General features: G+C 40.8%; 2 protein-coding genes across 12 annotated transcripts in view; both read right to left on the reverse strand.

Annotated features, from left to right (window-relative positions):
* LOC132124468 (nuclease EXOG, mitochondrial-like) overlaps positions 1-15,000 on the reverse strand; it is a 344,294-nt gene that overhangs the window by 288,000 nt on the left and 41,294 nt on the right. The gene's annotated exons all lie outside the window — the stretch shown is intronic.
* Positions 1-15,000, reverse strand: part of LOC132124467 (receptor-type tyrosine-protein phosphatase mu-like) — a 217,330-nt gene that overhangs the window by 31,062 nt on the left and 171,268 nt on the right. For all 11 annotated transcript variants that reach the window (XM_059535472.1, XM_059535477.1, XM_059535471.1 and 8 more), the window contains 4 exons: positions 13,811-13,960; positions 13,451-13,624; positions 8,569-8,700; positions 23-148 (listed from right to left, as the gene is read on the reverse strand). In XM_059535472.1, coding sequence (XP_059391455.1) covers positions 23-148; positions 8,569-8,700; positions 13,451-13,624; positions 13,811-13,960 — 582 coding nt within the window. The remainder of the gene's footprint in view (positions 1-22; positions 149-8,568; positions 8,701-13,450; positions 13,625-13,810; positions 13,961-15,000) is intronic.

Below are 15,000 nucleotides of genomic sequence, written 5' to 3' on the forward strand. Positions count from 1 at the left end.
ATGTTAGCGAACACTAACTCACCCGCGCCGCGTTATAGATGCGGAAGATCCTGCTGATGATGTCCTCCTCCAGATCCGCTGACACAAACTCCACCTGGATGGGTCCGTGCCGGTGGACACCGTTCTCTGGCCAGTACTGCGGACACAACTGGACACAAAACATACCAAAACACACACATCAGCATCACATTCAATGTCAAACCAGTGGTTTCATGGGCAGCAACTGAACAGTTTATACCAACCTAGACCAGCGACTGACCAGTTTAAACCAACCTAGACCAGCATCTGACCAGTTTAAACCAACCTAGACCAGCAACAGACCAGTTTAAACCAACCTAGACCAGCATCTGACCAGTTTAAACCAACCTAGATCAGCAACAGACCAGTTTAAACCAACCTAGATCAGCAACTGAACAGTTTAAACCAACCTAGACCAGCAACTGACCAGTTTAAACCAACCTAGATCAGCAACTGACCAGTTTAAACCAACCTAGACCAGCAACAGACCAGTTTAAACCAACCTAGATCAGCAACAGACCAGTTTAAACAAACCTAGACCAGCAACTGACCAGTTTAAACCAACCTAGACCAGCATCTGACCAGTTTAAACCAACCTAGATCAGCAACTGACCAGTTTAAACCAACCTAAACCAACAACAGACCAGTTTAAACCAACCTAGACCAGCAACTGACCAGTTTAAACCAACCTAGACCAGCAACTGACCAGTTTAAACCAACCTAGATCAGCAACTGACCAGTTTAAACCAACCTAGACCAGCAACTGACCAGTTTAAACCAACCTAGACCAGCAACAGACCAGTTTAAACCAACCTAGATCAGCAACTGACCAGTTTAAACCAACCTAGACCAGCAACTGACCAGTTTAAACCAACCTAGATCAGCAACTGACCAGTTTAAACCAACCTAGACCAGCAACTGACCAGTTTAAACCAACCTAGACCAGCAACAGACCAGTTTAAACCAACCTAGATCAGCAACTGACCAGTTTAAACCAACCTAGATCAGCAACTGACCAGTTTAAACCAACCTAGATCAGCAACAGACCAGTTTAAACCAATCTATTTAAACCAGCCTAGATCAGCAACTGACCAGTTTAAACCAACCTAGATCAGCAACAGACCAGTTTAAACCAACCTAGATCACCAACAGACCAGTTTAAACCAACCTAGATCACCAACAGACCAGTTTAAACCAACCTAGATCAGCAACAGACGAGTTTCAACCAACCTAGATCAGTAACTGACCAGTTAAAACCAACCTAGATCAGTAACTGACCAGTTTAAACCAACCTAGATCAGTAACTGACCAGTTTAAACCAACCTAGATCAGCAACAGACCAGTTTAAACCAACCTAGATCAGCAACAGACCAGTTTAAACCAACCTAGATCAGCAACTGACCAGTTTAAACCAACCTAGATCAGCAACTGACCAGTTTAAACAAACCTAGACCAGCAACTGACCAGTTTAAACCAACCTATTTAAACCAACCTAGATCAGCAACTGACCAGTTTAAACCAACCTAGATCAGCAACTGACCAGTTTAAACCAACCTAGATCAGCAACAGACCAGTTTAAACCAACCTAGATCAGCAACAGACCAGTTTAAACCAACATAGATCAGTAACTGACCAGTTTAAACCAACCTAGATCAGTAACTGACCAGTTTAAATCAACCTAGATCAGCAACAGACCACTTTAAACTAACCTAGATCAGTAACTGACCAGTTTAAACCAACCTAGACCAGCAACTGACCAGTTTAAACCAACCTAAACCAACAACAGACCAGTTTAAACCAACCTAGACCAGCAACTGACCAGTTTAAACCAACCTAGACCAGCAACTGACCAGTTTAAACCAACCTAGATCAGCAACTGACTAGTTTAAACCAACCTAGACCAGCAACTGACCAGTTTAAACCAACCTAGACCAGCAACAGACCAGTTTAAACCAACCTAGATCAGCAACTGACCAGTTTAAACCAACCTAGACCAGCAACTGACCAGTTTAAACCAACCTAGATCAGCAACTGACCAGTTTAAACCAATCTAGACCAGCAACTGACCAGTTTAAACCAACCTAGACCAGCAACAGACCAGTTTAAACCAACCTAGATCAGCAACTGACCAGTTTAAACCAACCTAGATCAGCAACAGACCAGTTTAAACCAACCTATTTAAACCAGCCTAGATCAGCAACTGACCAGTTTAAACCAACCTAGATCAGCAACCGACCAGTTTAAACCAACCTAGATCAGCAACTGACCAGTTTAAACCAACCTAGATCAGCAACAGACGAGTTTCAACCAACCTAGATCAGTAACTGACCAGTTAAAACCAACCTAGATCAGTAACTGACCAGTTTAAACCAACCTAGATCAGTAACTGACCAGTTTAAACCAACCTAGATCAGCAACTGACCAGTTTAAACCAACCTAGATCAGCAACTGACCAGTTTAAACCAACCTAGACCAGCAACTGACCAGTTTAAACCAACCTATTTAAACCAACCTAGATCAGCAACTGACCAGTTTAAACCAACCTAGATCAGCAACAGACCAGTTTAAACCAACCTAGATCAGTAACTGACCAGTTAAAACCAACCTAGATCAGTAACTGACCAGTTTAAACCAACCTAGATCAGTAACTGACCAGTTTAAAGCAACCTAGATCAGCAACAGACCAGTTTAAACCAACCTAGATCAGCAACAGACCAGTTTAAACCAACCTAGATCAGTAACTGACCAGTTAAAACCAACCTAGATCAGTAACTGACCAGTTTAAACCAACCTAGACCAGCAACTGACCAGTTTAAACCAACCTAGACCAGCAATTGACCAGTTTAAACCAACCTAGACCAGCAACTGACCAGTTTAAACTAACCTATTTAAACCAACCTAGATCAGCAACTGACCTGTTTAAACCAACCTAGATCAGCAACAGACCAGTTTAAACCAAACTAGATCAGCAACAGACCAGTTTAAACCAACCTAGATCAGTAACTGACCAGTTAAAACCAACCTAGATCAGTAACTGACCAGTTAAAACCAACCTAGATCAGTAACTGACCAGTTTAAACCAACCTAGATCAGTAACTGACCAGTTTAAACCAACCTAGATCAGTAACTGACCAGTTTAAACCAACCTAGATCAGCAACTGACCAGTTTAAACCAACCTAGATCAGCAACTGACCAGTTTAAACCAACCTAGACCAGCAACTGACCAGTTTAAACCAACCTATTTAAACCAACCTAGATCAGCAACTGACCAGTTTAAACCAACCTAGATCAGCAACAGACCAGTTTAAACCAACCTAGATCAGCATCAGACCAGTTTAAACCAACCTAGATCAGTAACTGACCACTTAAAACCAACCTAGATCAGTAACTGACCAGTTTAAACCAACCTAGATCAGCAACTGACCAGTTTAAACCAACCTAGATCAGCAACTGACCAGTTTAAACCAACCTAGATCAGCAACTGACCAGTTTAAACCCAACGCTAGATCAGTAACTGACCAGTTAAAACCAACCCTAGATCAGTAACTGACCAGTTAAAACCAACCTAGACCAGCAACTGACCAGTTTAAACCAACCTATTTAAACCAACCTAGATCAGCAACTGACTAGTTTAAACCATCCTATTTAAACCAACCTAGACTAGCAACTGACCAGTTTAAACCAACCTAGACTAGCAACTGACCAGTTTAAACCAACCTATTTAATCCAACCTAGATCAGCAACTGACCAGTTTAAACCAACCAATTTAAACCAACGTAGATCAGCAACTGACCAGTTTAAACCAACCTAGATCAGCAACAGACCAGTTTAAACCAACCTAGATCAGTAACTGACCAGTTAAAACCAACCTAGATCAGTAACTGACCAGTTTAAACCAACCTAGATCAGCAACTGACCAGTTTAAACCAACCTAGATCAGCAACTGACCAGTTTAAACCAACCTAGATCAGCAACAGACCAGTTTAAACCAACCTAGATCAGCAACAGACCAGTTTAAACCAACCTAGATCAGCAACTGACCAGTTTAAACCAACCCTAGATCAGTAACTGACCAGTTAAAACCAACCCTAGATCAGTAACTGACCAGTTAAAACCAACCTAGACCAGCAACTGACCAGTTTAAACCAACCTATTTAAACCAACCTACATCAGCAACTGACTAGTTTAAACCATCCTATTTAAACCAACCTAGACTAGCAACTGACCAGTTTAAACCAACCTATTTAAACCAACCTAGACTAGCAACTGACCAGTTTAAACCAACCTATTTAAACCAACCTAGACTAGCAACTGACCAGTTTAAACCAACCTATTTAAACCAACCTAGATCAGCAACTTACCAGTTTAAACCAACCTATTTAAACCAACCTAGATCAGCAACTGACCAGTTTAAACCAACCTAGATCAGCAACAGACCAGTTTAAACCAACCTAGATCAGCAACAGACCAGTTTAAACCAACCTAGATCAGTAACTGACCAGTTAAAACCAACCTAGATCAGTAACTGACCAGTTTAAACCAACCTAGATCAGCAACTGACCAGTTTAAACCAACCTAGATCAGTAACTGACCAGTTAAAACCAACCCTAGATCAGTAACTGACCAGTTAAAACCAACCTAGACCAGCAACTGACCAGTTTAAACCAACCTATTTAAACCAACCTAGATCTGCAACTGACTAGTTTAAACCATCCTATTTAAACCAACCTAGACTTGCAACTGACCAGTTTAAACCAACCTAATTAAACCAACCTAGACTAGCAACTGACCAGTTTAAACCAACCTATTTAAACCAACCTAGACTAGCAACTGACCAGTTTAAACCAACCTATTTAAACCAACCTAGATCAGCAACTGACCAGTTTAAACCAACCTATTTAAACCAACCTAGAACAGCAACTGACCAGTTTAAACCAACCTAGATCAGCAACAGACCAGTTTAAACCAACCTAGATCAGCAACAGACCAGTTTAAACCAACCTAGATCAGTAACTGACCAGTTAAAACCAACCTAGATCAGTAACTGACCAGTTTAAACCAACCTAGATCAGCAACTGACCAGTTTAAACCAACCTAGATCAGCAACTGACCAGTTTAAACCAACCTAGATCAGTAACTGACCAGTTTAAACCAACCTAGATCAGCAACTGACCAGTTTAAACCAACCTAGATCAGCAACTGACCAGTTTAAACCAACCTAGATCAGTAACTGACCAGTTAAAACCAACCTAGATCAGTAACTGACCAGTTTAAACCAACCTAAATCAGTAACTGACCAGTTTAAACCAACCTAGATCAGCAACTGACCAGTTTAAACCAACCTAGACCAGCAACTGACCAGTTTAAACCAACCTAGACCAGCAACTGACCAGTTTAAACCAACCTATTTAAACCAACCTAGATCAGCAACTGACCAGTTTAAACCAACCTAGATCAGCAACAGACCAGTTTAAACCAACCTAGATCAGCAACAGACCAGTTTAAACCAACCTAGATCAGTAACTGACCACTTAAAACCAACCTAGATCAGTAACTGACCAGTTTAAACCAACCTAGATCAGCAACTGACCAGTTTAAACCAACCTAGATCAGCAACTGACCAGTTTAAACCAACCTAGATCAGCAACTGACCAGTTTAAACCCAACCCTAGATCAGTAACTGACCAGTTAAAACCAACCCTAGATCAGTAACTGATCAGTTAAAACCAACCCTAGATCAGTAACTGACCAGTTAAAACCAACCTAGACCAGCAACTGACCAGTTTAAACCAACCTATTTAAACCAACCTAGATCAGCAACTGACTAGTTTAAACCATCCTATTTAAACCAACCTAGACTAGCAACTGACCAGTTTAAACCAACCTATTTAAACCAACCTAGACTAGCAACTGACCAGTTTAAACCAACCTATTTAAACCAACCTAGATCAGCAACTGACCAGTTTAAACCAACCTAGATCAGCAACTGACCAGTTTAAACCAACCTAGATCAGCAACTGACCAGTTTAAACCAACCTAGACCAGCAACTGACCAGTTTATACCAACCTATTTAAACCAACCTAGATCAGCAACTGACCAGTTTAAACCAACCTAGATCAGCAACAGACCAGTTTAAACCAACCTAGATCAGCAACAGACCAGTTTAAACCAACCTAGATCAGTAACTGACCACTTAAAACCAACCTAGATCAGTAACTGACCAGTTTAAACCAACCTAGATCAGCAACTGACCAGTTTAAACCAACCTAGATCAGCAACTGACCAGTTTAAACCCAACCCTAGATCAGTAACTGACCAGTTTAAACCAACCCTAGATCAGTAACTGACCAGTTAAAACCAACCTAGACCAGCAACTGACCAGTTTAAACCAACCTATTTAAACCAACCTAGATCAGCAACTGACTAGTTTAAACCATCCTATTTAAACCAACCTAGACTAGCAACTGACCAGTTTAAACCAACCTATTTAAACCAACCTAGACTAGCAACTGACCAGTTTAAACCAACCTATTTAAACCAACCTAGATCAGCAACTGACCAGTTTAAACCAACCTATTTAAACCAACCTAGATCAGCAACTGACCAGTTTAAACCAACCTAGATCAGCAACAGACCAGTTTAAACCAACCTAGATCAGTAACTGACCAGTTAAAACCAACCTAGATCAGTAACTGACCAGTTTAAACCAACCTAGATCAGCAACTGACCAGTTTAAACCAACCTAGATCAGCAACTGACCAGTTTAAACCAACCTAGATCAGCAACAGACCAGTTTAAACCAACCTAGATCAGTAACTGACCAGTTAAAACCAACCTAGATCAGCAACTGACCAGTTTAAACCAACCTAGATCAGCAACTGACCAGTTTAAACCAACCCTAGATCAGTAACTGACCAGTTAAAACCAACCCTAGATCAGTAACTGACCAGTTAAAACCAACCTAGACCAGCAACTGACCAGTTTAAACCAACCTATTTAAACCAACCTAGATCAGCAACTGACTAGTTTAAACCATCCTATTTAAACCAACCTAGACTAGCAACTGACCAGTTTAAACCAACCTATTTAAACCAACCTAGACTAGCAACTGACCAGTTTAAACCAACCTAGACTAGCAACTGACCAGTTTAAACCAACTTATTTAAACCAACCTAGACCAGCAACTGACCAGTTTAAACCAACCTAAACCAGAAAGGTATAAACCAGCAGCTGACCAGTATAAACCAGCACAGGTCATCTAACCTCTTAAATTAACTTGAGTGGTATAAAATGTTAAAAAGTCAACATGAAAGGCAAATTAATTCATTATCCTGGTCTTACTGAGAATGATTTGTCAGTAAAGTACTAAATATCTAACTGTCCTCATAATCTTTCAACTGAAATGACTTTCCATCACAGATTATTGGGCAATGTTTACTAGTAGCCAAACCGCTATTTAAAAAAAAAAATCAAACTTAACACTAAGCATGTAACTTTTTGATTACTGACCTGAATAATATGTTCATTTTGGCTATATCATGTGGATTTACACGAATACATGTTATTATATTGTCTGATTTCTTAAGGGTGATGATTTATTACATTGTTTCCCAAACTGGGGTTTTTGATTTAGTGGAAAGTTAATTAAATAAATCATATTGTAAAATAAATTCAAATAAATATATTAAAAAAATCACTAATCACTATAAATAAATAATAAAATTGAAATTTTTATGAATCCAAAAAATAAAGTTATGTTAAAATAAAAAGCAATTGAAAAATGTATGTTAATACAAAATGTATGTTAATACAAAAAACATATTAACAATGAATTTAATCATTAAAATTGTATAATAATGAATGTAATCATAAAAAGTTAAATTAAAATAATTTGAAAAGAAAATAATAAAAAAGGTATAATTCATAAAAATGTCAAATTTAAAATAATTATAAAATAAAAACAATTAAAAACATTTATTAACAAATGAAATCATAATGACCTGCATAATAAATTGGATCATAAAAATGTAAAATAAAAATAATTTTAAAATAAAAACAATAAAAATACAACACTAACTAAAATCGTAATAATGAACAACAAAAGTAAAATAATTAAAAAATGCAAAAACCTAAATAATAATTCTAATATAAAACAATTGAAATAAAACAATGAATTAAATAAAAAAATCGTAAAATAACAAACTAATTAAAAGCAATCAAAAATAAATTAAATCACAAATTACAAATAATTAGAAATTAAAAACAAATCAAAATAAACACTGAATGAACTGATATCAGAAAACAATGAACTTGTAAATATCTTGTTAAATTACAGACTTTTAGCCAAAGCGTGTGTTCGACTGACAAAAATGCTTGGGAATCCCTGGATTATTTCATGTAAGAGGAGTGTATGTGTGACAGATGCACGACTGCAGTGACGTGGATCAGCTGCATGAGTCTGTGTCATATTGCATGTCTTTGATCTTGACGGCTGTGTTCAGGTGTGTGTGTGTGTGTGTGTGTCTGTGTGTGTGTGTGTGTGTGTCACCTGCGCGGGATCCACATCGTTCAGCATCACTATAGACGTGCAGTGATAGTCCAGCACCAGCCTCCAGAAGTCTTTGACAGTGTTGGGCAGAGGATGCTGGGTAACGATGAACGCAGACGGCTGCTTATAGCTCTGTGAACATGAAGATAAAGAGAGGAAAACATCTTATTTCCCGTATCACTGTCTGCTTGACTAATTGTGTGGAGAAGTTTAGCATGGAGCTGCGTGTTTTATTACCGCCGCCAGCGCTTCCATTTACAGTAATGAAAACAAATGTGCTGTCGCGTGTTTAACAAACAAACCCGTCCCAGTCAATCGTGTTACTGCGTTTTTTAGTTCATTCAATGTTATGGATCGCTTTTAGCCATTTTCCTGACAAAGAAATTAATCAATTCCATCTGCTTTTGAATGAATTTCAACAAGCACATAATCGTGTGTGCAGTGATTCACATCCATCAGAGACACTGTCACTTCAGACGCACAAAAACTAGTGGTTATTATAGACGGATGTAGAAAATTTTAATAAATTATTTTAAAATAAAAAACAAAACACTTACAGTACAGTAATGATTAAATCATAATGTACAATAATGAATGAAAACAAAAGTAAAAAAAAAAAGTTAAATAAAAAAATTGTGTTCATAATATTTTATACATCAAAATAAAACACATTAATAAATAATCCGTTAAACCGTTGTAAATGAAACATTTATTTATACTGAATTAGATTATAAAAATCCATAACAATTAAGTAAAAAAAAAAGTCAAATAAAATCCATATAAAACATTGATTAATTATATCAAAATGTAAGATTTAAATAAAAATAAATTAATCAAAATAAAACACATTTTAATAGTTAAATACAGTAAAATAAGAATAATTCTAAAATAAAAATAATTGATATAAAATGTATGATTTAATAAAAAAATTATAATTAAATGAAATAGTGTATAATAATTAATTAAATCATAAATATATCATGGAAATAAATGGAAATAAATAATTTTTAAATAAAAACAACAGAAATTAAAATGTAATTAAATAAAAATACATAATAAAAAAGTAAAAAACAATAAATGTGTTTGTTTACTGTTATGGATTGCTTTTAGCTATTTTTCCAACAATGAAATTAATCAATTCCATCTGTTTTTGAGCACATTTGGTCACTAGGTCAAGAGCGGCAGGTAACGGTCACTAGGTCAAGAGCGGCCTGTAACGGTAACTAGGTCAAGAGCGGCAGGTAACGGTCACTAGGTCAAGACTAGGTTAAGAGCGGCAAGTAACGTCACTAGGTCAAGAGCGGCAGGTAACGGTCACTAGGTCAAGAGCAGCCTGTAACGGTCACTAGGTCAAGAGCGGCCTGTAACGGTTACTAGGTCAAGAGCGGCAGGTAACGGTCACTAGGTCAAGACTAGGTTAAGAGCGGCAAGTAACGTCCCTAGGTCAAGAGCGGCAGGTAACGGTCACTAGGTCAAGAGCAGCCTGTAACGGTCACTAGGTCAAGAGCGGCCTGTAACGGTTACTAGGTCAAGAGCGGCAGGTAACGTCACTAGGTCAGGAGAACTAGGTCAAGAGCGGCAGGTAACGGTCACTAGGTCAGGAGAACTAGGTCAAGAGCGGCAGGTAACGGTCACTAGATCAAGAGCGGCAGGTAACGTCACTAGGTCAAGAGCGGCAGGCAACGTCACTAGGTCAGGAGAACTAGGTCAAGAGCGGCAGGTAACGGTCACTAGGTCAGGAGAACTAGGTCAAGAGCGGCAGGTAACGGTCAATAGGTCAGGAGAACTAGGTCAAGAGCGGCAGGTAACGGTCACTAGATCAAGAGCGGCAGGTAACGTCACTAGGTCAGGAGAACTAGGTCAAGAGCGGCAGGTAACGGTCACTAGGTCAGGAGAACTAGGTCAAGAGCGGCAGGTAACGGTCACTAGGTCAGGAGAACTAGGTCAAGAGCGGCAGGTAACGGTCACTAGATCAAGAGCGGCAGGTAACGTCACTAGGTCAAGAGCGGCAGGTAACGGTCACTAGATTAAGAGCGACAGGTAACGTCACTAGGTCAAGAGCGGCAGGTAACGGTCTCTAGATCAAGAGCGGCAGGTAACGTCACTAGGTCAAGAGCAGCAGGTAACGCCACTAGGTCAAGAGCGGCCTGTAACTGTCACTAGGTCAAGAGCGGCAGGTAACACCACTAGGTCAAGAGCGGCCTGTAACAGTCACTAGGTCAAGAGCGGCAGGTAACGGTCACTAGATCAAGAATGGAAGGTAACGTCACTAGGTCAAGAGCGGCAGGTAACGCCACTAGGTCAAGAGCGGCCTGTAACGGTCACTAGGTCAAGAGCGGCAGGTAACGGTCACTAGATCAAGAGCGGCAGGTTACGTCACTAGGTCAGGAGAACTAGGTCAAGAGCGGCAGGTAACGGTCACTAGGTCAGGAGAACTAGGTCAAGAGCGGCAGGTAACGGTCACTAGGTCAGGAGAACTAGGTCAAGAGCGGCAGGTAACGGTCACTAGATCAAGAGCGGCAGGTAACGGTCACTAGGTCAGGAGAACTAGGTCAAGAGCAGCAGGTAACGGTCACTAGGTCAGGAGAACTAGGTCAAGAGCGGCAGGTAACGGTCACTAGATCAAGAGCGGCAGGTAACGTCACTAGGTCAAGAGCGGCAGGTAACGGTCACTAGATCAAGAGCGGCAGGTAACGTCACTAGGTCAAGAGCGGCAGGTAACGGTCACTAGATCAAGAGCGGCAGGTAACGTCACTAGGTCAAGAGTAGCAGGTAACGCCACTAGGTTAAGAGCAGCCTGTAACTGTCACTAGGTCAAGAGCGGCAGGTAACATCACTAGGTCAAGAGCGGCAGGTAACACCACTAGGTCAAGAGCGCCAGGTAACAGTCACTAGGTCAAGAGCGGCAGGTAATGGTCACTAGGTCAAGAGCGGCAGGTAACAGTCACTAGGTCAAGAGCGGCAGGTAACAGTCACTAGGTCGAGAGTGGCAGGTAATGTCTCTAGATCAAGAGCGGCAGGTAATGTCTCTAGATCAAGAGCGGCAGGTAACGGTCACTGAGTCAAGAGCGGCAGGTAATGGTCACTAGGGCAAGAGCGGCAGGTAATGGTCACTAGGTCAAGAGCGGCAGGTAATGGTCACTAGATCAAGAGCGGCAGGTAACGGTCACTACGTCAAAAGCGGCAGGTAACAGTCACTAGGTCAAGAGCGGCAGGTAACGTCACTAGGTCAAGAGCGGCAGGTAACGTCACTAGGTCAAGAGTGGCCTGTAACGGTCACTAGGTCAAGAGCGGCAGGTAACGTCACTAGGTCAAGAGCGGCAGGTAATGGTCTCTAGGTCAAGAGCGGCAGGTAACGTCACTAGGTTAAGAGCGGCAGGTAACGTCACTAGGTCAAGAGCGGCAGGTAATGGTCACTAGGTCAAGAGCGGCAGGTAACGTCACTAGGTTAAGAGCGGGAGGTAACGTCACTAGGTTAAGAGCGGCAGGTAACGTCACTAGGTCAAGAGCGGCAGGTAATGGTCTCTAGGTCAAGAGCGGCAGGTAACGTCACTAGGTTAAGAGCGGCAGGTAACGGTCACTAGGTCAAGAGCGGCAGGTAACGGTCACTAGGTCAAGAGCGGCAGGTAACGGTCACTAGGTCAAGAGCGGCAGGTAACATCACTAGGTCAAGAGCGGCAGGTAACACCACTAGGTCAAGAGCGCCAGGTAACAGTCACTAGGTCAAGAGCGGCAGGTAATGGTCACTAGGTCAAGAGCGGCAGGTAACAGTCACTAGGTCAAGAGCGGCAGGTAACAGTCACTAGGTCGAGAGTGGCAGGTAATGTCTCTAGATCAAGAGCGGCAGGTAATGTCTCTAGATCAAGAGCGGCAGGTAACGGTCACTGAGTCAAGAGCGGCAGGTAATGGTCACTAGGGCAAGAGCGGCAGGTAATGGTCACTAGGTCAAGAGCGGCAGGTAATGGTCACTAGATCAAGAGCGGCAGGTAACGGTCACTACGTCAAAAGCGGCAGGTAACAGTCACTAGGTCAAGAGCGGCAGGTAACGTCACTAGGTCAAGAGCGGCAGGTAACGTCACTAGGTCAAGAGTGGCCTGTAACGGTCACTAGGTCAAGAGCGGCAGGTAACGTCACTAGGTCAAGAGCGGCAGGTAATGGTCTCTAGGTCAAGAGCGGCAGGTAACGTCACTAGGTTAAGAGCGGCAGGTAACGTCACTAGGTCAAGAGCGGCAGGTAATGGTCACTAGGTCAAGAGCGGCAGGTAACGTCACTAGGTTAAGAGCGGGAGGTAACGTCACTAGGTTAAGAGCGGCAGGTAACGTCACTAGGTCAAGAGCGGCAGGTAATGGTCTCTAGGTCAAGAGCGGCAGGTAACGTCACTAGGTTAAGAGCGGCAGGTAACGGTCACTAGGTCAAGAGCGGCAGGTAACGTCACTAGGTCAAGAGTGGCCTGTAATGGTCACTAGGTCAAGAGCGGCAGGTAATGGTCTCTAGGTCAAGAGCGGCAGGTAACGTCACTAGGTTAAGAGCGGCAGGTAACGTCACTAGGTCAAGAGCGGCAGGTAATGGTCACTAGGTCAAGTGCGGCAGGTAATGGTCACTAGGTCAAGAGCGGCAGGTAATGTCACTAGGTTAAGAGTGGCAGGTAACGTTACTAGGTCAAGAGCGGCAGGCAACGTCAATAGGTCAAGAGCGGCAGGTAACGGTCACTAGGCTAAGAGCGGCAGGTAACGTCACTAGGTCAAGAGCGGCAGGTAACGGTCACTAGGTCAAGAGCGGCAGGTAACGGTCACTAGGTTAAGAGTGGCAGGTAACGTCACTAGGTTAAGAGCTGACGAATGATCACTAGGTTAAGAGCTGAGGTGTATGTGAGCTGCCGTACGTCCATGAGCGCGGCGTTGATGTAGTTGCTGCTCTCTCCGTCGATGGTGATGAGGAAGGGCAGGCAGCGGTCGGGCGGTAGCACATCCATACAGCGGTTCTTCTCATGGTTCCGCGGCAGCAGTGCAATGCTACAGTCCTCCACCCGTAACGTGGGAGTCACCATGTTTAACGTCTGTCAAAGGAAAACACAATTGAAACTAATGCACAAACTTGCCTTATTATATTTCTACTGATTTATTTTAATACTGTTTTGTAGTATTAAAGTATTAAAATAAAATGTGTTGTGTTTTATAACTCAAATTATTTGAAGTTATTTCGTTTTCTGTAGTTTTTTTTATTAATATTGAGTCGGACTGACTCTGAACTCCTCTTTGATCTGGCTGGAGTTGGTTTGCGGGTCCAATCGGTTCATGTCGTAATACACAGAGCGAAGCTGATTGGCTGGGATCGTGGTGTCGCCACAAAGACACGCCTCCAATATGGCATCATGGATAAACACATACTGCTCCTGAAAAATCAACATGTGAATGACAGATCAATACATCCAAATCAATCACAGCTCACTGATATCATTTGAAGTGTTGATAGTTTTTGTTCTTTCTAAATATTACTATTTAGGTTTTAGTTCAGTTTTATTTTTTATTTATTTCCTATTAACAAAACCAAGAAATAGTTAGTGCTGTCAGAAAATCATGTTTGTAAATGTATCAATTATGAAAATGTATCAAATTATTCAGAGCAGATGGATCACGGCTTCATTGACTGTGTTTTCAGTAAATGTCAGAATCTTTCTTCTCGATGTCTCTGTCCTGTGTGTCCACATGTGGACCGGTCATCTTTCCATCATCTCTCGATCGCAGACGGTGGTCTGACAGCTTGACGTAAATCATTCATGAAGTGACATTTTAAATATGCCTTGGGTCGTCTCTCTTCAGAATGTCTTTTCTCTTGATGTGACGTCACAGTCCTTGACCCAAGCTGACGGTCAGATGAAGTCTCAGGCTACACAATCATACATGAGTGCTTGTTTCTTTCGTCTATATTGAAAATTTATGTCAAGAAGATGAAGACTTATTCGTTCTAAAGTTCTAAAATATGTCTGAGTGGGCGGGACTGAAGAAAGAGCATTTGATTGGCTACAGCTGATGTGAAGATGTTTGTGATAGGTTACCTCTGTTTTTTATGTAGATATATAATTTAATTGCAATATTTATAATTATTGTTTATTATATTATTTATATACATCTAAAACAAAAAATACAAATTGTATATATATATTTATATACACACAGACATATACATATATATATATATATATATATATATATATATATATACAGTATTATATTACAATATTATATATACGCACACGCACACACATAAAATACAAATTAATAAAACAATTATGAATTAATGATAATAAAATATATACAACTTATATAAGTCATTAACTATATTTAAAATGTAATTCATTATTTATTTATTTATATATATATATATATATATATATATATATATATATATATATATATATATATATAAAGAATT

Source organism: Carassius carassius, chromosome 42, assembly GCF_963082965.1.
Source record: "Carassius carassius chromosome 42, fCarCar2.1, whole genome shotgun sequence".
In the NCBI taxonomy this organism is placed as follows: Eukaryota; Metazoa; Chordata; class Actinopteri; order Cypriniformes; family Cyprinidae; genus Carassius; species Carassius carassius.